General features: G+C 46.4%; 1 protein-coding gene across 3 annotated transcripts in view; it reads left to right on the forward strand.

Annotated features, from left to right (window-relative positions):
- The window catches only part of CTNNA1 (catenin alpha 1), a 316,163-nt gene extending 302,942 nt beyond the window's left edge, over window positions 1-13,221 (forward strand). For 2 of the 3 annotated variants that reach the window (XM_058541329.1, XM_058541348.1), the window contains exons 14-18: window positions 7,384-7,494; window positions 8,705-8,886; window positions 9,050-9,155; window positions 10,828-10,962; window positions 12,060-13,221. In XM_058541329.1, the coding sequence (XP_058397312.1) occupies window positions 7,384-7,494; window positions 8,705-8,886; window positions 9,050-9,155; window positions 10,828-10,962; window positions 12,060-12,347 (822 nt within the window). In that variant the 3' untranslated portion in view covers window positions 12,348-13,221. The remainder of the gene's footprint in view (window positions 1-7,383; window positions 7,495-8,704; window positions 8,887-9,049; window positions 9,156-10,827; window positions 10,963-12,059) is intronic. The other variant, XM_058541339.1, reaches the window with a different exon arrangement.
- The last annotated feature ends 6,209 nt before the right edge of the window (window positions 13,222-19,430 follow it).

A 19,430-nucleotide genomic window follows, 5' to 3' on the forward strand; every position in this document is an offset into this window, starting at 1 on the left:
AATATTTCCTTAATGTAAGTTGAAGTTATTCTTCATATAGAACACCCTTCTCCTTGAAAGGGCGGCAGGCAGCCAGGATGCTAGAACCCCAGTGTGTTCAGAGTGTGGATGAGGGACTGGCAGGCCCTGGTGATACTCCTTGGCTCATGGCCAAGCTTTGAGTCCCTCTCACCATAGCTGAATGGAAGTGCCACCTGGTCTGGGCCCATTTGACCCATCCTCTCTGAGAGAGCAGCAGTTCTCACTGGCTGAGAGGAAGTCCAGGGCCCGCTCTGGGTTGGCATAAACTGGGTTTTGCCACTCTGGGTTGGGTTTAGAGAAACTACCAATCCTTCTGTAATGCATCCCCGGGGTGCTGGGCCTGGGTCTCACAGCTGCCTTTTCCTATGGAGGGCCTGTGCATAACCCTCCCCACGGCCACCTGGCCATCCCCCACACCTGGGCCAGGTGCTGCCTGCTGCATAGAGGGATGCTTTGCTATGCTATCGATCTAGTTGGATCAGGGGAGTTCACTTACACCTTCACAGTTTGCTAGTGAAACCTCCTGAGGTAGACAGGGATTCTGTCCCACTTTTTACCCCCTCAGCCTGACAGCCTGCAGAACCTAGCCAGACTGTCAGCTGGAAGCAGAGCCCATTTCTAAGGCAGCTGCATCAGGCTGGACCAGTTTTGTATGTAGTGTAGAAACATTTGGGCAAGTGCACTCCTCTTTGGAGTGAGGAGGAAAGAACTATTCAGGAATTGCCTAGTTGCCTGCTGGCTGTTCTTGCAGTCCCCAGGTCACCTTGATGTGTTGGAGGCTGGAGGCAGGGAGCTGGTTGAGCCTTTTTATTTCTTTTTCTTTCCGAGGAAGATTGGCCCTGAGATAACATCTGTTGCCAATCTTCCCTTTTTTTTTTTTTTTTTTTCTTTTTTCTCCCTAAAGCCTCAGTAGATAGTTGTATGTCATAGTTGTCCTTCTAGTTGCTCTATGTGGGACGCCGCCTCAGCATGGCTTGATGAGTGGTGCGTTAGGTCCGTGCCCAGGATCCGAAGCGGCAAACCCCAGGCCGCTGAAGCGGAGTGCGTGAACTTAACCACTACACCACTGGGCCTGCCTCAAGCCTTTTGCTTTCTTCATCCCTGCTGCTGTGCTAAAGAAGAACCCATGTTTGGTGGAGGCTTGGCCTGGTTGAATGTAAGGTTAAACCCAGCGGCCATATCTCAGTGGTGTGAAGGGATCCCAGGGTCACATATACTAGTGGTAATGAACGCAACCCTCTTTCTCCAGAGTTCTTTCCATGCTGACAGACACCTAGAAATAGAATAAAAGAAACCTTAATGATAAAGAGGAGTTGTTGGGTGTCTGAGAGTAATGTCCGTGGGGATTTAAGTGGGCCAAAAGTGCATACACTCAAGGAGATGCTTGCAAATTCAAGTCCCATTGTGGGGAGGCAGGTAGGGTTGGGGGAAACCACATCCGGGGAGTAGCCTGGAGGCCCTGGAGCAAGGGCAAAGTAGAGGTGTGCGAGACAGCCATGGTTTAGCTTCTCACTTATTGTCATGCTCTCACACTATTCTTGTTTTAATTCAAGGATCATCCTTCCAACCCCTGGGCCTCTCAGTTTGATGTCTTGTTCTCCCCTCACGTCAACCTCCCTTCCATGGTCATACCCTAGTCCTTGTCATTACCAGCATCTACATCATCCCAGTGTTAACTGTCCCTGTGTGTTGGGTCACTCCTTCTAGTACTGTGACTCCCAACAATCCTTTGAGTCCACCAGGGTCTTCAATCAGTTGGTCCTCCCCACTTGTCACCCTCACTCAGCCCCTCAGGTCCTTGCCTCACTTCTTTTCTAGCTTTGAGTCCGTGGTTCAGCAATATAATCTCTTTTGCCCCCTTTTACTTCCTATTTATATTTGCCTTGCAGATACAATCCTAGTGAAATCCCACCTTCTCCTGCTGAGCATGGTCTAGAAAAGCACAGCCACCCTGACTGGGGTCACTGACCCCGTGACCATCAGTGAGCCCTTGCTGCCGTGCAGTGTCGCCCACGCAGCCCTGGAGTCTAGGAACGTTTCATACCCTCCTGCTTGCCTCAGCCTCCCACACCATCTTCCCTATCTGGCCTAGCGCCTATTTCACTGAGGATATTGAGGCAGTTGGGACATCTGCCCCTGCTGCATCTGTGCCTTCCTCCTCTCATCGTGGACATCCCAGTGCCCCTGGGTAAGGCCGTCCCCTGCACTGGATCCCATTCCTTCTTCCAGCACCTTTCTCCAAGCATACAAACATGCAATTATTTCTCCCATCTTAAGAAAAAGAAAATCTCTTGGTCCCCCTTCCTTCTCAGTCTCCTTTCCTGGTTTTTCCTCATCTTTTCAGCCTCTTACCATGGGTATGCCCTGTAGCAGAGTTCTTGACCTCTCCTCATTCTGTTGGTTTGTAAAGACTTGAGAAAACCATCAAGAGGTTGACTCTCCTAAGTTCCACCCTCACCTAGCCACCTTGCCTACTCCCTCTCACTACCTCATTGTCTAATGGGCACCTCAAGCTTATTATGCCCAAAAGTTTAGCTCCTTACCCCAATCTGCTCCACTCTGTCTTCACTTGTCAGTTGATGGCAACTCTGTCTTTCACTTGCTCAGGTCCAAACCTCAGATTCACCCTTGATTCCTCTTTTTGTCCCCACATCTGATCTGTCAGCAAATCCTGTTGGATCTGCCTTCACAATAAATAGAGAATCTGAACACTGTTCCCACCCTGGTCCAGGCCACCAGCATCTCTCACCTGGATTCATGCAGTTGCCTCTCAGCTGGTCTCTCTATTCCCACCCCTAGATGCCTGCAGTCTCATTATCCACTGAGCAGCCAGAGTGATCCTTTTAAGCTTCAGTTAGTACATGTTATCTACTGCTCAACACTCTCCAAAGGCTGCCCCTGTCACTCAGTCCTTACACTAGCCCACAAGGCCTTCTAGGACCTGAGCCTGTCACCTCTCTGACCTCATCCTCTACTGCTCTCCCTTTTGCTCCCAAGGCTCCAGCTGACCCTGGGACATGAGGGTAGTCCCTCTACCATGGCCTCCTTGATATTCATCCAATTTCACAGGCAACCTCCTGCCTTGGGGACTTTGTTCTGGTGACTTCCTCCTGCTAGAACATTCCTCCCTCAGGTAACTCTCATGTTCCCACCTTCACTGCCTTCAGGTCTCTGCTCAGATGTCACCTTCTCATGAGACCTTTCCTGACCACGCATATAAAATTACAATCCCCCTTCACTGCTTTATTTATTTATAGCTCTCATCGCTTTCTGATATGTCATATAATTCACTTTATTTTGTTTGTTGTCATTTCTTCCATTAGAATACAGGCTTGCCTCATTTTATTGCCCTTAGCTTTATTGCCCTTTGCAGGTATACTGTGTTTCTACAAATTGAAAGTTTGTTGCAACTCTGCACAGAGCAAGTCTATCAGCGCCATTTTTCCAACAGCATCTGTTCACTTTGTGTCTTTGTGTCACATTTTGGTAATTCTCGTAATATTTCAAACTTTTTCATTATTATTATATTTATTATGGTGATCTGTGAGCAGTGATCTTTGATGTTAGTATTGTAATTGTTCTGAGGCGCTGTGAATTGCACCCATATACGACAGTGAACTTAATTGATAAATGTTGTGTGTGTTCTGACTGCTCCACCAACCATCCCTTCCCCTTCCCCCATCTCTCTCCTTCTCCTCGGGACTCCCTATTCCCTGAGACATAAGCATATTGAAATTAGGCCAATTAACAACCCTATAGTGGCCTCTAAGTGTTCAAGTGAAAGGAAAAGTTGCACGTCTCTCACGTTTGTCACTTGAAATCAGAAGGTAGAAATGCTTAGTGAGAAAGGCATGTCAAAAGCTGAGATAGGCCAAAAGCTAGGTCTCTTGTCCCAAAGTTAGCCAAGTTGTTAATGCAAAGGAAAAGTTCTTAGAGGAAATTAAAAGTGCTACTCCAGTGAACACGCAAATGATAAGAAAGCAAAACAGCCTTATTGCTGATATGGAGAAACTTTTAGTGGTCTGGATAGAAGATCAAACCAGCCACAACATTCTCTTAAGCCAAAGCCTAATCCAGAGCAAGGCCCTAACTCTCTTCAATTCTCTGAAGGCTGAGAGAGGTGAGGAAGCTGCAGAAGAAAAGTTTGAAGCTAGCAAAGGTTGGTTCATGAGTTTAAGGAAAGAAGCCGTCTCCATAACATAAAAGTGCAAGGTGAAGCAGCAAGTGCTTATGTAGAAGCTACAGCAAGTTATCCAGAAGATCGAGCTAAGATAATTAAACAAGATGGCTACACTAAACACCCAATTTTCAATGTAGATGAAATAGCCTTATATTGGAAAAAGATCCATCTAGGACTTTCATAGCTAGAGAGGAGAAGTCAATGCCTGACTTCAAATATTCAAAGAGCAGGCTGACTCTCTTGTTAGGGGCTAATGCAGCTGGTGACTTTAAGGTGAAGCCAGTGCTCATTTACCATTCTGAAAATCCTAGAGCACTTAAGAATTATGCTAAATCTGTGAAACAACAGAGCCTGGATGACAGCACATCTGTTTACCACATGGTTTACTGAATATTTTAAGCCTACTGTTGAGACCTACTAATCAGAAAAAAAGATTCTTTTAAATATTACTGCTCATTGACAAATGCGCCTGGTCACCCAAGAGTTCTAATGGAGATGTATACGAGATTAGTGTTGTTTTCATGCCTTCTAACACAACATCCATTCTGCAGCCCATGGATGAAGGAGTAATTTTGACTTTCAAGTTTTATTATGTAAGAAATACATTTTGTAAAGTTATAGCTGCCAAAGATAATGATTCCTCTGATGGATCAGGGCAAAGCAAATTGAAAAACTTCTGGAAAGGATTCACCATCCTAGACGTCATTAAGAACATTCGTGATTCATGGGAAGAGGTCAAAATATCAACATTAGCAGGAGTTTGGAAGTTTATTCCAACCCTCATGGGTGACTTTGAGGGGTTCAAGACTTCAGTGGAGGAAATAACTGCAGATGTAGTAGAAATAGCAAGAGGCCTAGAATTAGAAGTGGAGCCTGAAGATGTAACTGAATTGCTGCAATCTCAGGATAAAACTTTAACAGATGAATTGCTTGTTATGGATGACCAAAGAAAGTGGTTTCTTGAGATGGAATCTACTCCTGGTGAAGATGCTTTGAAGATTTTTGAAATGACAACAAAGGATTTAGAATATTACATCAACCTAGTTGATAAAGCAGCTACAGAGTTTGAGAGGATTGACTCCAACTTTGAAAGAAGTTCTACTGTGGGTAATATGCTATCAAACAGCATCGCATGCTACAGAGAAATCATTTGTGAAAGGAAGAATCAATCGATGTGACAAACTTCATTGTTTCTTATTTTAAGAAATTGCCACAGCCAATCCAGCTGCTAGCAGCCACCACCCTCATCAGTCAGCAGCCATCATCATCGAAGCCAGACCCTCCAACAGCGAAAAGATTATGACTCACTGAAGGCTCAGGTGATGGTTAGCATTTTTTAGCAATAAAGTATTTTTTTTTTTTTTTTTTGTGAGGAGATCAGCCCTGAGCTAACATCCGCCAATCCTCCTCTTTTGCTGAGGAAGACGGCCCTGGGCTAACATCGGTGCCCATCTTCCTCCACTTTATATGGGACGCCGCCACAGCATGGCTTACCAAGCAGTGCGTCGGTGCGCGCCCGGGATCCGAACCAGCGAACCCCGGACCGCCGCAGCGGAGCGCGCGCACTTAACCGCTTGCGCCACCGGGCCGGCCCCAATAAAGTATTTTTTAATTAAGGTATTTACATTTTTTTAGACATAATGCTATTGCACACTTAATAGACTACAGTATAGTGTAAACATAACTTTTATATGCACTGGGAAACCAAAAAATTTGTGTGACTCGCTTTATTGAGATATTCGCTTTATTGAGATATTCGCTTTATTGTGATGGTCTGGAACCAAACCTGTGACATCTCTGAGGTATGCCTATGTGTGTAGGAGCAGGAATTTTTGTGTTAGTCATTTTGTACCTCCAGGGCCCAGAACAGTGTTTGGCACATGCATACTCAATGAAGGAATGAACAAATGAATGAATAGAAGGTATTTGGTTTTTTGGCAAGAACAGTTCTTGGGTCGGTGATGGACTTTCGAGGGCATTGCAGAAGTGGAGATCTTGTTAGGAGGCACTCCTTTGAGAATGCTCCTCCACAGCCTTAGCACTCACCAAAACTCTAAAGGTATCTGTGACCCCAGCATTAAAATGGCCAATGGTGGCATAGTGTTTTGGGCTGCCAAGTCAGTGAGACTCCAGGATCTTGCATTGACGTGCTCTCTGAGGCTCACTAATGCCTCGTGTGACCTCCGCTGTCCTCACCTCATCTCATTGAGGGACAGGCCCAGACATTGCACATGTACAAACCTAAGATCCTCTTGGTGGTTTCAGATGCTTTCTCACATGTCCTCTCACTTGAGCCTCACAGCAAGCCCTTGGGCTGGGCTTGGATTAGGTCCTGGTGCAGATGAGGGACTCGCCTCACTGCCCTCCTGTCACAGGCTGGTCAGCTGGGACAAGAGCCAACCCCAGCTGTTCTGCCTGCTGCCCCATTACTGATAACTTCCATAAGATGACATTATGTTTCTAGTCAGCAGCTAATCATGAGAGGCTGGAGGTTGTGCAAAGTAAGAATTTTATTTCATAATTAAAGCAAAGAGCTAGGACCAGTAATCAATCCCTTTGGTATTTTCTCAGACCTTACCTGCCATATTCTCTCTCTTTTCCTTTGATAAAAGTAAAAAAAAAATAGTACATAAAAATACATTGCCTATTTTTACTCCTCAAAGCACCCTAAAAGAAGGCCCAGTAAATGCATTTAATTTTCTTTTTGTCATAAACTGGGAAAGTTATAAGGATCTGCTTAATGTTGTATAAAACACCTCTATTTTTAATAGAGAGTCTTTTTTACACAGGACAAGTCTCACCTTTGTCTTAAGATGCAGGTGTTAGAGAAGTAAATCAAGAAGTGAAAAGCTCATTTCAAACAAAGAAAGTCTTGACTCCTTGGTAGAAGTTGAACCCCTAACCCCCATAAAGGAACCCCTAGGCCCGTTGGGACATGCTAGTGTGGTGCCTTTGCCTGCTGTTTGCTGGACGGGCCAACCCCACGTGTGCATCAGTGAGGCAGGGTCTCAGACGAATAATGAGTGATTTTAAGTTTATTACCCACAACTGTTTGGAACACTGCACATGAAAATCCAGAATTCTGGGTATCGTACATGGGCCCAGGGGCTGTGGGTCCAGAGACTTGGGACAGCTGGAGGCCCAGGGTTGTATCTGACTCATGATCTCTGTCTTTGTGGCAGACCCCTGAGGAGTTGGATGACTCCGACTTCGAGACAGAAGACTTTGATGTCAGAAGTAGGACAAGTGTCCAGACAGAAGATGATCAGCTGATAGCTGGCCAAAGTGCCCGGGTAAGGAACAAATTTAATTTGTTCTGTAGATCTTCCCTGTTCCTCTTAGGTCTTGGCTTTTCTTTTCTAAGAAAACACTCTCAGTATTGAGAACACCATTTTTCTTCTTCTTTTCTCTGGCAGTAGGACTGAAGTTAACCCAAGTTTTGGCACCTGCTAGTCAACTGTAGGTTCTTCAGAAATGTCTCCTTAGCTGGGAGCATGGCAGGAACATGGGCTTTCTCAGCTGTGCCCTGGGGCTGTGGTTTATGACAGAGCCCTGCGTCAGGAAAGCCTAGGATCTAGTCAATGAAATGTTTGTTAAAAGGATTGTGAAATTCAAAAAAGATTGCTCTCTTTGCCCATCTCAATGATACCATGGGTATGAACTATTTAATTATTCATGGGTTAAAAAAAATAACAGTGGTACATTCAAGAAAATCAGTCAGAGCCATTGCATTCATTTGAGTCATTAAACCTTCAATCAATAGCATTTATGTTTTTGGGAGGATGCCAAGAAATATTTCTAAGGAGTCTTTTTTCACTCCTTAGAAGTCATTTTGAACAGCAAGTGCATCCTGCTTTAGGCCTCACTCAGTCATGAGCATTTTGGGAAGGTTGGTGGGAGGAGCCTGAGGCCTGGAGTCTCTGGGGTTTGAGGTGGGCAGTAGGCCTCCAGGTGCTGCTTTGATAAGGTTTAAATGACATCTCAAGTAGCTAAAATGTATATACCTTAGCAGGTTCTCTTCTCCTTTCCCTCTTTAAAATTTACATTCTAAAACCATGTCCACTTCACCTTGAAAAGTTGGAGATGTAATGCAGCCACAGGAAAGGTCCATTCAGGGCCCTCCAAGGAAAGGGCTCATGCACTGGCCCCTTCTGTCATCTCCTCTTCCCACAGCAGGCGGCAGAGCATGAAACTTGTAAAGAATTAAGTTAAGCAGGTTCTGTCCCTATGCAGGTGTGCTCACAAAGCTTCCACATTACCCTTCTATCCCTCACACTCTGTTTTCCTTCACACTGAAACTTACCCTCGAAAGTGGGTCAGGAATTCAGGCTGCCGTAAACTTCTGCACAAAATGAGCAGAAATTGCCCTTCAGACAAAATGAAACCTATTAAAGCATTATCCTACCTATGTTATAGACTGCTTGGTAGAAATATTCTTGGCTAATGCCCTGTGAAAACTTCATATTCTCTTTATGTAAGAGCTTTCTGTGCTTCTGATTTTAGGCGATCATGGCTCAGCTTCCCCAGGAGCAAAAAGCAAAGATTGCGGAACAGGTGGCCAGCTTCCAGGAAGAAAAGAGCAAGCTGGACGCTGAAGTGTCCAAATGGGATGACAGTGGTAACGACATCATCGTGCTGGCCAAGCAGATGTGCATGATTATGATGGAGATGACTGACTTTACCCGGTGAGCAGTGCCCAGCCCTTACCAGCTACATAGAGGGCAGCTTTCCTCCCCACAGGTCACCTCAGACAGGCAGGACGGTGCCGCTTTGTAGACATCGTCTCTGTTCTGCTCATCTCCAGCTATGAAGGGCTTCATATACAATGATCTTGTTCTCTTTTTTCAGAGGTAAAGGACCACTCAAAAATACATCAGATGTGATCAGTGCTGCCAAGAAAATTGCTGAGGCAGGATCCAGGATGGATAAGCTTGGCCGTACCATCGCAGACCATGTAAGTGACAGAATTGCTTCATCCTCGGCCTCAGGCAGCCCAGCCTGGTCCATTCTAAGGTGGCAGTAATGATTTTACATGGGACACAGCACTCTTCTCATCTCCAAAATTGTTCTTAACTCACCAAACTGTTTGATTAATACCAGCATAGATTTTTAAGGATTTCTGAATTCTTGTTTCTTCTTTGACAAGTCTTAGGAGGTAGGCCCGGTTTGCATTAGGGCACATCTCTGGAGCAGGTGTGTATGTCCTGAAATCTTGCCTTGGTTGACAGTTAAAACCAGCCTCTACTGTTGACTGTTGTGTATTTATTACCTCTCAGTTCTCTTCAGAACTTCAGCTCTGGGCACGAGCTGCTTCTGCAATCCCTAACACACTGAAACCAGGTGTCTAAGAGCCTCTTCTTGTGGATTTATTTCATATAAGGATCAGGAGCCTGTTTGGCTACTGCTTTTGAAGGCTCATGTGCCCAGTCGGGGAAAGACGTCTGTGTCCTCAGCACTTCATGTTCTTGACTACCCAGCCTTCATCCCTTTTATTGCTCATATTGATATATCAAAACATGTGGTTCCTGCCTCCTGGCAAGTTTACCATACATTTCCTCCGATGCTCCAAGACTTATTATCAGAGACACTGTTTTTCTCTGCAGTTACAAACCCTTCCCACCCCTTTCCCTGAAGTATCCAGGCTGCAGGCTAAGTGACAGCGCTTTCTCATTGCTCAAGCCAAAGACTTCAGAAGTCATCCCTGACTCCCCTCTCTTTCATGTAATCCAGTACTAAGCCCTGGTGCTTCTGCTGGCCTCATGGATCTTGACACCATCCAGTCTTTTCCTCTTTGCAACCACCAGCCCAGTCCACACCTCCTCGGCCCCATGCCTGGACTAGTGTGGCCTCTCCTCACTGACTTCCCGCTCCTCCCTCCATTCTCTACACAGCTGCCTACTCAGTCTTCTTATATGATCATCTTAAAATGCAAATCAGATACGGCTCTGCCCTGCTTCAGTGGCTTCTTAAAATTCAAAATCTCCAGCGTGGTCTCAGACCTCATTTTATACAACCCTCTCACTGCGCCCCAGCCTCACAGGAAGGAAGTGTTTGCTGTAAACACTTGAGAGGTGCTCCATGTTTCCGTCTTTGGGTAAAGCCTCCTAAAACAGCCCCGATCCAGGAGCCTCCCCTGACCCTGAGCTTTGGCAGCAGAACAGGAATTGCGCTCCCCCGGGCTTCCCTGTCCCTGGTCAAGACCTCACAGTCCCCACGTGCTCTCTTGCTTTGGTTTAACTCACTTGTCCTCCATCTTTGCCTGAAGTGAACATCTCCTTTCATCAGGCCTTTACAGTGTGCATCATAATTAAGCAGATAAAGTGCTTCTGAGCAGAAGAGCTATTTGGATGGTTATTACCCAGCTCACAGCAGTCTGACTTTTCTCTAGAACCAGGCTCTTACTTGCTGAGGCTTTTTCTCACCTTGAGGGGCACGGTCCCAAGCAGAGAGTAGCCTAGGTCTGTGACCACCCCAGATAGTTGGATAACTCCTCTCTTGCCCTTTGCCCCAGCAAGGAGAGAAGAAGCCTGTTGGTGGCACACTGAGCCTTTCAGAAATAGCCCTGGGGGTAGGGTGTGTTTGGACCGTGCCCTGAGTGCATGGTGCTATGCCTGCTCTCCCGTCAGTGCCCAGACTCGGCCTGCAAGCAGGACCTGCTGGCCTACCTCCAGCGCATCGCCCTCTACTGCCACCAGCTCAACATCTGCAGCAAAGTCAAGGCTGAGGTGCAGAACCTTGGTGGGGAGCTTGTCGTCTCTGGGGTAAGTTTCATCTGTGAAAAGTAGTGGTTGGTGGAAATCTGCTGGCTTTTGTCCAAAATGAAAGTAGCCTCTTGTCCACATACACTCGTTACCTGCCCTGAACTGGGAAAGTGGGCTGTGGAAAAACCTGAAGTTTCTTCTCAGTCCTTGGAGGTCAAGGGCTGCATATTGGCCGCTTCCTGCTTCCTGTGCATGTAAGCAGGACATGCAGTTCTGTTTAGCAGGGCATGGTTTGTGACAGCTTGGAGCCATTATAGGGCTGGCCTTTTCCCTTTTGCTGGCCACTCACTGGGAAAATGTTTTTATCTTCCTTGCTTTTCTTCCCCCGAGAGGAATTGAGCCTGTTCACAAATTGCAAAGATGACACAGATAGGGTTTCTCAAACCTCCTCCACCCCTCAAAGTGCCCGAGTAGTCTCTCTGTCTGTTTACCATGTCACAGTTCTGGACCCCTGGTCACCTTGGGCAGGGGAAAGAGGACGTCTCGCTCTGTGTGCTGGGCTCCACTGATTCCTTGTGGCTTCTGCTAATCCCACAGAATTTCCTTTCAAAGAACTACTTTGTATGTTGGATATACTAATACCACTTGCCCACCTGCTACAACATAAATGCCCCCCTCTGGGGAGCAGTTATCCCTCTTCTCTAAATAAGAGAAGAGACCCCCTGGGGCATGACTGAAAGCAGTGGGGTTTCTGTCTTGGAGAGCTGACTTGATGCCTCCTCCTCCTCCTCGTGGCTATTCACAGTGCTTGTGGTTATAACTCTGCGATCACTCAGGAAGATGCAGATCCTCCCGCAGCTTGTTTGAGTGAATAAAAACTTGCTGAGGGGTAGAGGCAGGCAAGGGGATGGTGCCTTATGTTTTTGTTACTACTCCTTTTTCTTCTTCAAAAGATCTGAAAAACATAGGCATTTTCAGGGTATTCGGATAAGAGTAGGCAGCCACTGGGAGAGCTAAACAGGAAGTGGGCTGCTGCTCAGCCCTGTCCTGGAGGGGGAGGAGTGGGGACTCCTCCCTCAGGCACTGACAGCCCCCCAGTGCACATGGGACTGGAGGTCAGGCCTGTGCTCCTCACTGCCCCTGTCTGTGCCTCATAGGTGGACAGCGCCATGTCCCTGATCCAGGCTGCCAAGAACTTGATGAACGCCGTGGTGCAGACAGTGAAGGCGTCCTACGTTGCCTCCACCAAATACCAAAAGTCTCAGGGTATGGCTTCCCTCAACCTCCCGGCTGTGTCATGGAAGATGAAGGCACCTGAGAAAAAGCCCTTGGTGAAGAGAGAGAAACAGGATGAGACACAGACCAAGATTAAACGGGCATCTCAGAAGAAGCACGTGAACCCTGTTCAGGCCCTCAGCGAGTTCAAAGCCATGGACAGTATCTAAGGCTGCCCTAGCCAGCTGCCCCCACCCCTTGGGGCTCCTAAAGATCAGTTACTGTTCTTCACTCAAATGTATTTGCTAAATAGAACACTGATGTTAGATTCCACAGGGAAATAGGCGAATGTTAAACCTGGCCAGGTGGTGAATTTTGCAAGGACATATTTGTGTTTAAGTTGGTCAAAAATACTTTTAGAATTCAGGAGCATATTTCTAGCTATATTTTTTTAAATAAGCTTAAAGAAAAAAATTCCATAACCAAAGAGAATCTCACATTAACTTGTTAGTAACACTCTTGACCAAGTTTTGATGCCTGTTCTCTTAGTGGTGGCGTTAGGGTTTGAGAGAAGGAGATCTGACTCATCCTTGGTTCAGGGAGGGAGCTTCCACTAGCCCTGGGTTCCAGCGGTTTGGCTGGTATTATATGACCAAGGACAACCCAGAGTAAGCAACCTGGGTGTTTTAGAAAGCCATCCCTGGAAAAGGAATGTTCCCAGAAAGGTCTTGAGAGGGCCAAACCACACAAAACTCAGTAAAACATAATGTATCGTGAAGAAAACTGATTACTCTCTATATGACATGCAATGAGAATTTTAATGCATGGTTATAATTACTAATGTACTTTGCTGCAGGACATTAATAAAGTTGCTTTTTTTCAGGCTAGAATGTTGTGATGCTGTAATCAGAACATGCTTTTTTCCCTTTCTTGGGCTTCAAATGCAAATTCATCATTGGGCTCACTTATAATAATTGCAATGTTTCCTGCCTTGGGCTTGCAACAGAAGCCTGACAAAATAGTGTTTGCTTAGGCAATAATTTCAACTTTACCTTATTTGTGATTACTATAGCGATTACTCTAGCTACAAGGTATAATTTTACTGTCTTATTTAAATTTTATGAATTTGAATGTTTTTTACACTAACTTTTCCCAATAGAGTCCACTATAAAACCAAGTCTGAGAGGCCAAAGTCATTTTCTTTGCCTTCCAGTAGAGTTGAGTTTTACGTTAAACGTCACCTGGATTTGCCCATAGCATCTGCAGTGCTCTGTCCTTCTTCCCCTGGGACAGTGTTGCCCAGTGAGGAGACTATGCCTGTACCTCTAGGCCAAGGGCTGCACGGCCTTGTAGCTTCCGTGTCAGCCCACCAGGGAGGGCCACGCCAACCTTGGGAAGTCACGTGTCCATGCTTCAAGATGCAGGTCAAAACCTTGGAGGCATCTTTGACGTCTCCATGGATATCACCCATCTCTCTTCTGAATTATTCCTATCAGCTTAAACCATACTATGATAATAGCTACCTTAAAAATAAAACCCCTCCTTAGTTTAACCCCATGTCCCTTCCCAGCAAACATCCCCACCTTAAGCAAAACTCCCTAAAGAGATTTGTGTAGTCCCTGTCTCCTCTTCCTCACTTCCATTCTCTCTGCCATTCCAGTCAGCTCTTGTTCCCACCACTCGACTACCTTCCTCCCGGTTAAGGGGGACTGTCCTCCACAACATCACATAGACTGCCTCTGTCTCCTTCATACCAACTTTACCACTAGTGGCCCAGGTGAAGACACCCTCCCCCTAGAAAGCTCCTCACTTGACTTCTGGAACACCTCACTCTGTTTTTCCATCTTTCTTACTGGGTGCTCCTTCTCCTCCTTTTCCTAGTTGTTCAAAGTTGTGCTATCCCAGGGCTCAGTACCTGGGCCTCTTCTCTTCTCTGGCTCTACTCATTCTTCTGGTCTTAGCCAGACGTCTGGCTTTAAATATTGTCCAAATACCAACTTCTCCCGGGATTCACCTTTTATTATGACTGCCTGCCTTCTAAACTTTCCACTTGGATGTCTTAATAAACATCTCAAACTGGACCTGTCCAAATTCTTTGAAACGTATGCCAGGTCCAACTACTTCTCACCACTTCTGTTTACTATCAATCACCTGGTCTAAGTCCTCATCATTGTATTAGTTATCTATTACTGTGTAACAAATTGCCCCAAAACTTAACAGCTCAAACAACAAACATTTATTACCTCACAGTTCCTCAAGGTCAAGAATCCAGGAGCAGCTTAGTGGGAGGGTCTGACTCGAGGTCTCTCATGAGGCTGCAGTCTCTGAAGGCTTGATGGGCTGGAGGATCTGCTTCCGGGCTCCTTCACGAAATGGCTGTTGGCAGAGGACCTTGGTTCCATGCCACGTGGGCATGGAGCAGCTCACAACAGGGTAGCTGACTTCCTCCGGAGTGAGTGATCCAAGAGAACAGCAACCAGATGGAAGCCACAGTGTTTTTTTAAAACCTGATCTTAAAGTGCTATACCATCACTTCCACTGTATTCTACTGGACACAGACTACCCCTGCTACACTGTGGGAGGGAACAACACAAGAGGGCAAATGCCAGAAGGTGGACTGCCACAGTCATCTATACCTAGACTATTGCATTAACCGCCCTCCCCGCCCATTAGGCTTCCCTGAACATCCTGTTCCCTCACACCACTCCCCACAGCAGTCACAATAATACCTATAAGACAAGTCAGATAGTGTCATTCTCTTAGCTCAAACCTTCCAGTGGCTTCCATCTCCCAGTAAAAGCCAAAGGAGTGCACTGTCTTGAATGCACTTTGCCCAGATAACCTATGCTTTCTTAGGATCGCCTTTAGGTGTTCATCAAAAGTGCCCTTATCAGAAGGACCTTCTCTGATCAATCCTTACCTTGCCCTCTCTTTCTTCATAGCCTTACATATCCATTTGGGCAGGAATCTTTATTCTGTTCATCACTGACTTGCCAAGACCCAGGACGCTGAGTGAATGGCTACGCTGGGTGTCTCCAGTGGGGCTGGGCCCAGAAGGCGCTGGCCGCCCTTTACTCGGCCCCCATCCCATGCTAACTCTTAGGATCCATGCTGACTCTTGGGATATTCTCATGGCTTTTTTTTGCCATCAGTTTGTCACACTCCAAAATTGTCTTCCAGTCCTGATCCATGTCTGTCCCTAGCTGCTTCACCTGATCTGCTGGATGTCCTACAGCCCTGTAGCCCAGCAGTCCCCAGTTCCCATCCAGTCTAGCTCCTCTTAACCCATCCACTTCTCTCCAGCAGAGGCCAAGACCCCACCCCTCATCTGGAATGCTGCAGTTTCCTAAATCCGCCTCCTACCTCGGCCTCCAGTATCCATTCTCTATTTTCCACCTAGTAGCAAAGGAATCTTCTGAAAATACCACCTAGAGTCAAGCCTCTGCATAAAGCCCTTTGTCTGGGGCTGCCTACTGCCCACCTATGCTGGCGGCCCTGTGCATGGTCTCTAGTGTCTGGTACTGTGACCCTGCCCGCTGCACCCACACTGCCTCCTGGAGGCGGTTCCTGGGACACCGCCATACTGTCCTGGTGAGTCCATCACTTGCATGTCTGGGTCATCACCTTTGCCATATCGTCATCCCAACCTAAATACCATTATTTACTTAAAAAGACTAACTTGTTTAACTTCGTCTCCTCCTAAGCAATATCTGTGAAATCATGTTCGATGCGCTAGTTACATTTCTTCTAACATACATTAAAATAACATTTTAATAAATGTTTATTCATGTATCACCTAAAATCATCCCTTGTACCACAGTGGGAAACACTGGCCCACAGCTCTCCCTTGCTCCCCCAGGCTTGGCCCTCTCAGCCAGGCACGTGGTATTACACAGGACTGACCCGTGTTCCTTCGGGGAACAGACAGCATTGGTCTTATTCACCCCATTGTCCAGCAAAGGGCCTGTCACTTGCTTGAGAAATAGTGCTTGAACCATTTGAACCATTCATTGATTTAAACCAATCATCTATCAAAAGATAACAGAAGGCAAAAAAGCAGACAACTAAGGAGGCACCAGAGGCCCTGCCCAGAAATACTGAAATCCTCTGCTGTGCTCCTTAGAGATCATGATCTAAAGACGCTCAGGCCTGGGCTGAGCATGAGGGAGACTTGCCCCACCCTGTCCTTGGGGGTATTCGCTCCTGCCCCTTTGCCACCCACTAAGAGAATTGTCTCCTCTTGGTATCCTGAGGCTTCATGCTTCTCAGCCAGGGCAGACATGACTCTCAGTGTCCCCTCCTTCAGTGACACCTCCCTCGGGTGAGGCCTAGCCAGCTCCCTCCCTGGCAGCATCTCCCCAGCCCTGCACTCTGGGCTTAGCTGCCCCTCACACCTGCTCTGGCCACTAACTGCACACAGGGACTGCAGAGCCCAGCTCTCCTTTCCTTGCTGGCAGCAGCTGCCCTTCTCCCTGCCCTGCTAACCACCCTGCAGCGCCTCCCATGGCCCCTGGGCACATACTTCAAAGGCTCCACCTTACCTCTGCAGCCTTAATCCTCACAGCCTCCATTCTCTCCATCCAGGCCAGGGTCACCTCCCCATTGAAGGAAGAGAGGAGAAGCTGCCATGTGCTAGGCATGCCCAGAGCCCACGTCAGGCCTTTACCCACATACCCCCATCTCATCTTTATAATCTGTGAGGTGTCAGTGCTATTACTGCCTCTCAAACTTTACAGCTGAGGGAACTGAGAGAGGTGAAACCCCTCACCCAAGTCGCACAGCTGGCAAGCAGCCCAGCCCCCCCGCCTTGCAGCTTCAAGAGCGTCTCTCAGAGGGCAGGCAGAGTAGGGGCCTACTCAGCCTTACTCCCAGGAGACTGACTGGAGAAGAGATAGTCAGCTGGGAACTCCCTCATGCTCCCACCCACCGTATCTGCCCCATCCCTGCACCTGGGCCTCAGGAATCTGCCTGTCAGGATGTAGCAACTCTCCAGGCCTTTGGCTTAGGCCACCCCTTGGCTAGTCACTGGATCTGGCCTACTCAAGGATTTTGCCTCCACAATTCTCCCCTCTATTTCCTGCCTCACCAAGTTTTCCTTCCTCCTGGATCTTTCCCATCAGCATACAAAACGTGTTCTGATAGATCCCATAGTTAAAAAAAAGACAATACAAAAAGCTTCCCCTGAATCCATGTCTCCCCTCCCCTTACACAGAACTCCTCGGATGAGTGTACAGACCCGGTGTCTCCACTTCCCTCACTTCTCCCCAGCTCATACCATTCTGTCCAGATCTCCTCTTACTAGTATGTGATGCTGGTGGCCACCCCTTCCCTCCTTGTCACACCTTCTCTACATTTTCACATTCCGCACCCGTCACTGATCCCTGCTCCTCATCTTTACCAGCTCATGCTCCTCTTGACCTCTAATGTTGAGGTGGTCCAGGCCTTGGCCTTGGTCCTCTTCTCTCTGTCTCTGGTGATTCCTAAGTGGTGGTATGCTGGTAAATGCTTAACAACCAGCTTTCCAGGGCAGGCTTGGGAGGGGATGCTTATATATATACGTACATTTGTTTGTTACACATTTTACTCCTATAAAGGAATTAAAGCACACAATGCACAAATAACAAAATATGCACTACTCTGTACTGTAAATTCCATATAGCCAACTGATTCTCACAGAAGGCTTTCATTGATTTTTGCTGAAATCTTGCATCTATAGCCAACCTATGGTTGCACCTGCCAAACGGGTTCTGACATGAATGGTGGTTGATAGTTTGTTTACCTTAAGTAAGATGAAAGTGAAACAAAAACGTATGTTGGAATTTCACTGGTTTGTCAGTGAGTGACTTCTTTGATGAATCAGATAATAGTTGTCAAATATTGTAAGACAATTTCCTCAATTTTTTGTGCTATCTATAGATGACACACTTTTACGTTTAATTGGCTTAATTTAACATTTTCTTCATCACTTTCGTAAGTCTAGACAATCACAAAACAATAAATTAAGCCTTGATTTGTAGCATTTCCCAATTTCCATGGTATAACTATTCCTACCACATCAGACTTCCAGCCACCAACGTGATGTCCTGAAGGTGGAGTTGGGAAGAGAAGCACAGGAGTGCACCGTTAGTGTTTCCACCACTGAGATAACGAGAAACACAAGTAATCTCAAGAGCATAAATGACAGTCGAGTGTAATTAGGAAAGGATGAGTTTTGAGTATTTGTTACCTTAAAAATTTTTAGTTTTAAATTTACATACAGCAAAATTCACTCTTTTTGGTGTACAATTTTATGAGTTTTGACAAATGCATAGAGTTGTGTAACTACCACCACAATCAAGACACAGAACAGTTCCCTTGTGCTACTCCAGTGTAGTGGAAATATCCCTCTATCCTAAGTCCTGACAAAACTCTTTCCCTATAGTTTTGCCTTTTCCAGAAGAAGTATGTAGTCTTTTGAGTCTGGCTTCTTTCGATCAGCATAATGCATTTGAGATGCATGCCTGTTGCTGTGTGTATCAACAGTTCATCCCTTTCCATTGCGGAGCAGCACTGCATTATGTGGATGCACCATAGTTTGTCTATCCATTCCCCAGAAGAGGGACATTTGATGTTTCTAGTTTTTGGGTTTTTTACAAATAAAGTTGATATAAGCATTTGTGTACAAGTTTTTTTGTGAACACAGATTTCCGTTTATCATCTTGGGTAAATACCTAGGAGTAAGATTGGTATGTTTTATGGTAAGTGTATGTATGTTGAACTTTATAAGAAACTACCAAACTGTTGTCCATCATTTTGCTTTCCCACCACAATGTATAAGAGTTCCAGTTGCTCTCATAGCTCCTCCCCAGCACATAGTATTGTCAAGTTTTGGGTTTTTTTAAACCATTTTAATAGGTGTGTAATAATGTCTTGTTGTACTTTTAATTTGAATTTCCCTAACAGCTAATGATGCTGAGCATCTTTTCACATGCTTATCTGTCATCTGTATATCTTCTTTGGTGAAATGTCTCTTCAAATCTTTTGCCTATTGGGCCGGCCCAGAGGCGCAAGCAGTTAAGTGCGCGCGCTCCGCTGCGGCAGCCCGGGGTTCGCCGGTTCGAATTCTGGGCGCGCACCGACGTGCCGCTTGGCAAGCCATGCTGTGGCGGCATCCCATATCAAGTGGAGGAAGATGGGCACGGATGTTAGCCCAGGGCCAGTCTTCCTCAGCAAAAAAAAGAAGAGGATTGGCAGATGTTAGCACAGGGCTGATCTCCTCACACACACACAAAAAAAGGATAATTTTTGGTCCCAACTAACTCCATGGGACCAGC

Source organism: Diceros bicornis, chromosome 1 (genome assembly GCF_020826845.1).
Source record: "Diceros bicornis minor isolate mBicDic1 chromosome 1, mDicBic1.mat.cur, whole genome shotgun sequence".
In the NCBI taxonomy this organism is placed as follows: Eukaryota; Metazoa; Chordata; class Mammalia; order Perissodactyla; family Rhinocerotidae; genus Diceros; species Diceros bicornis.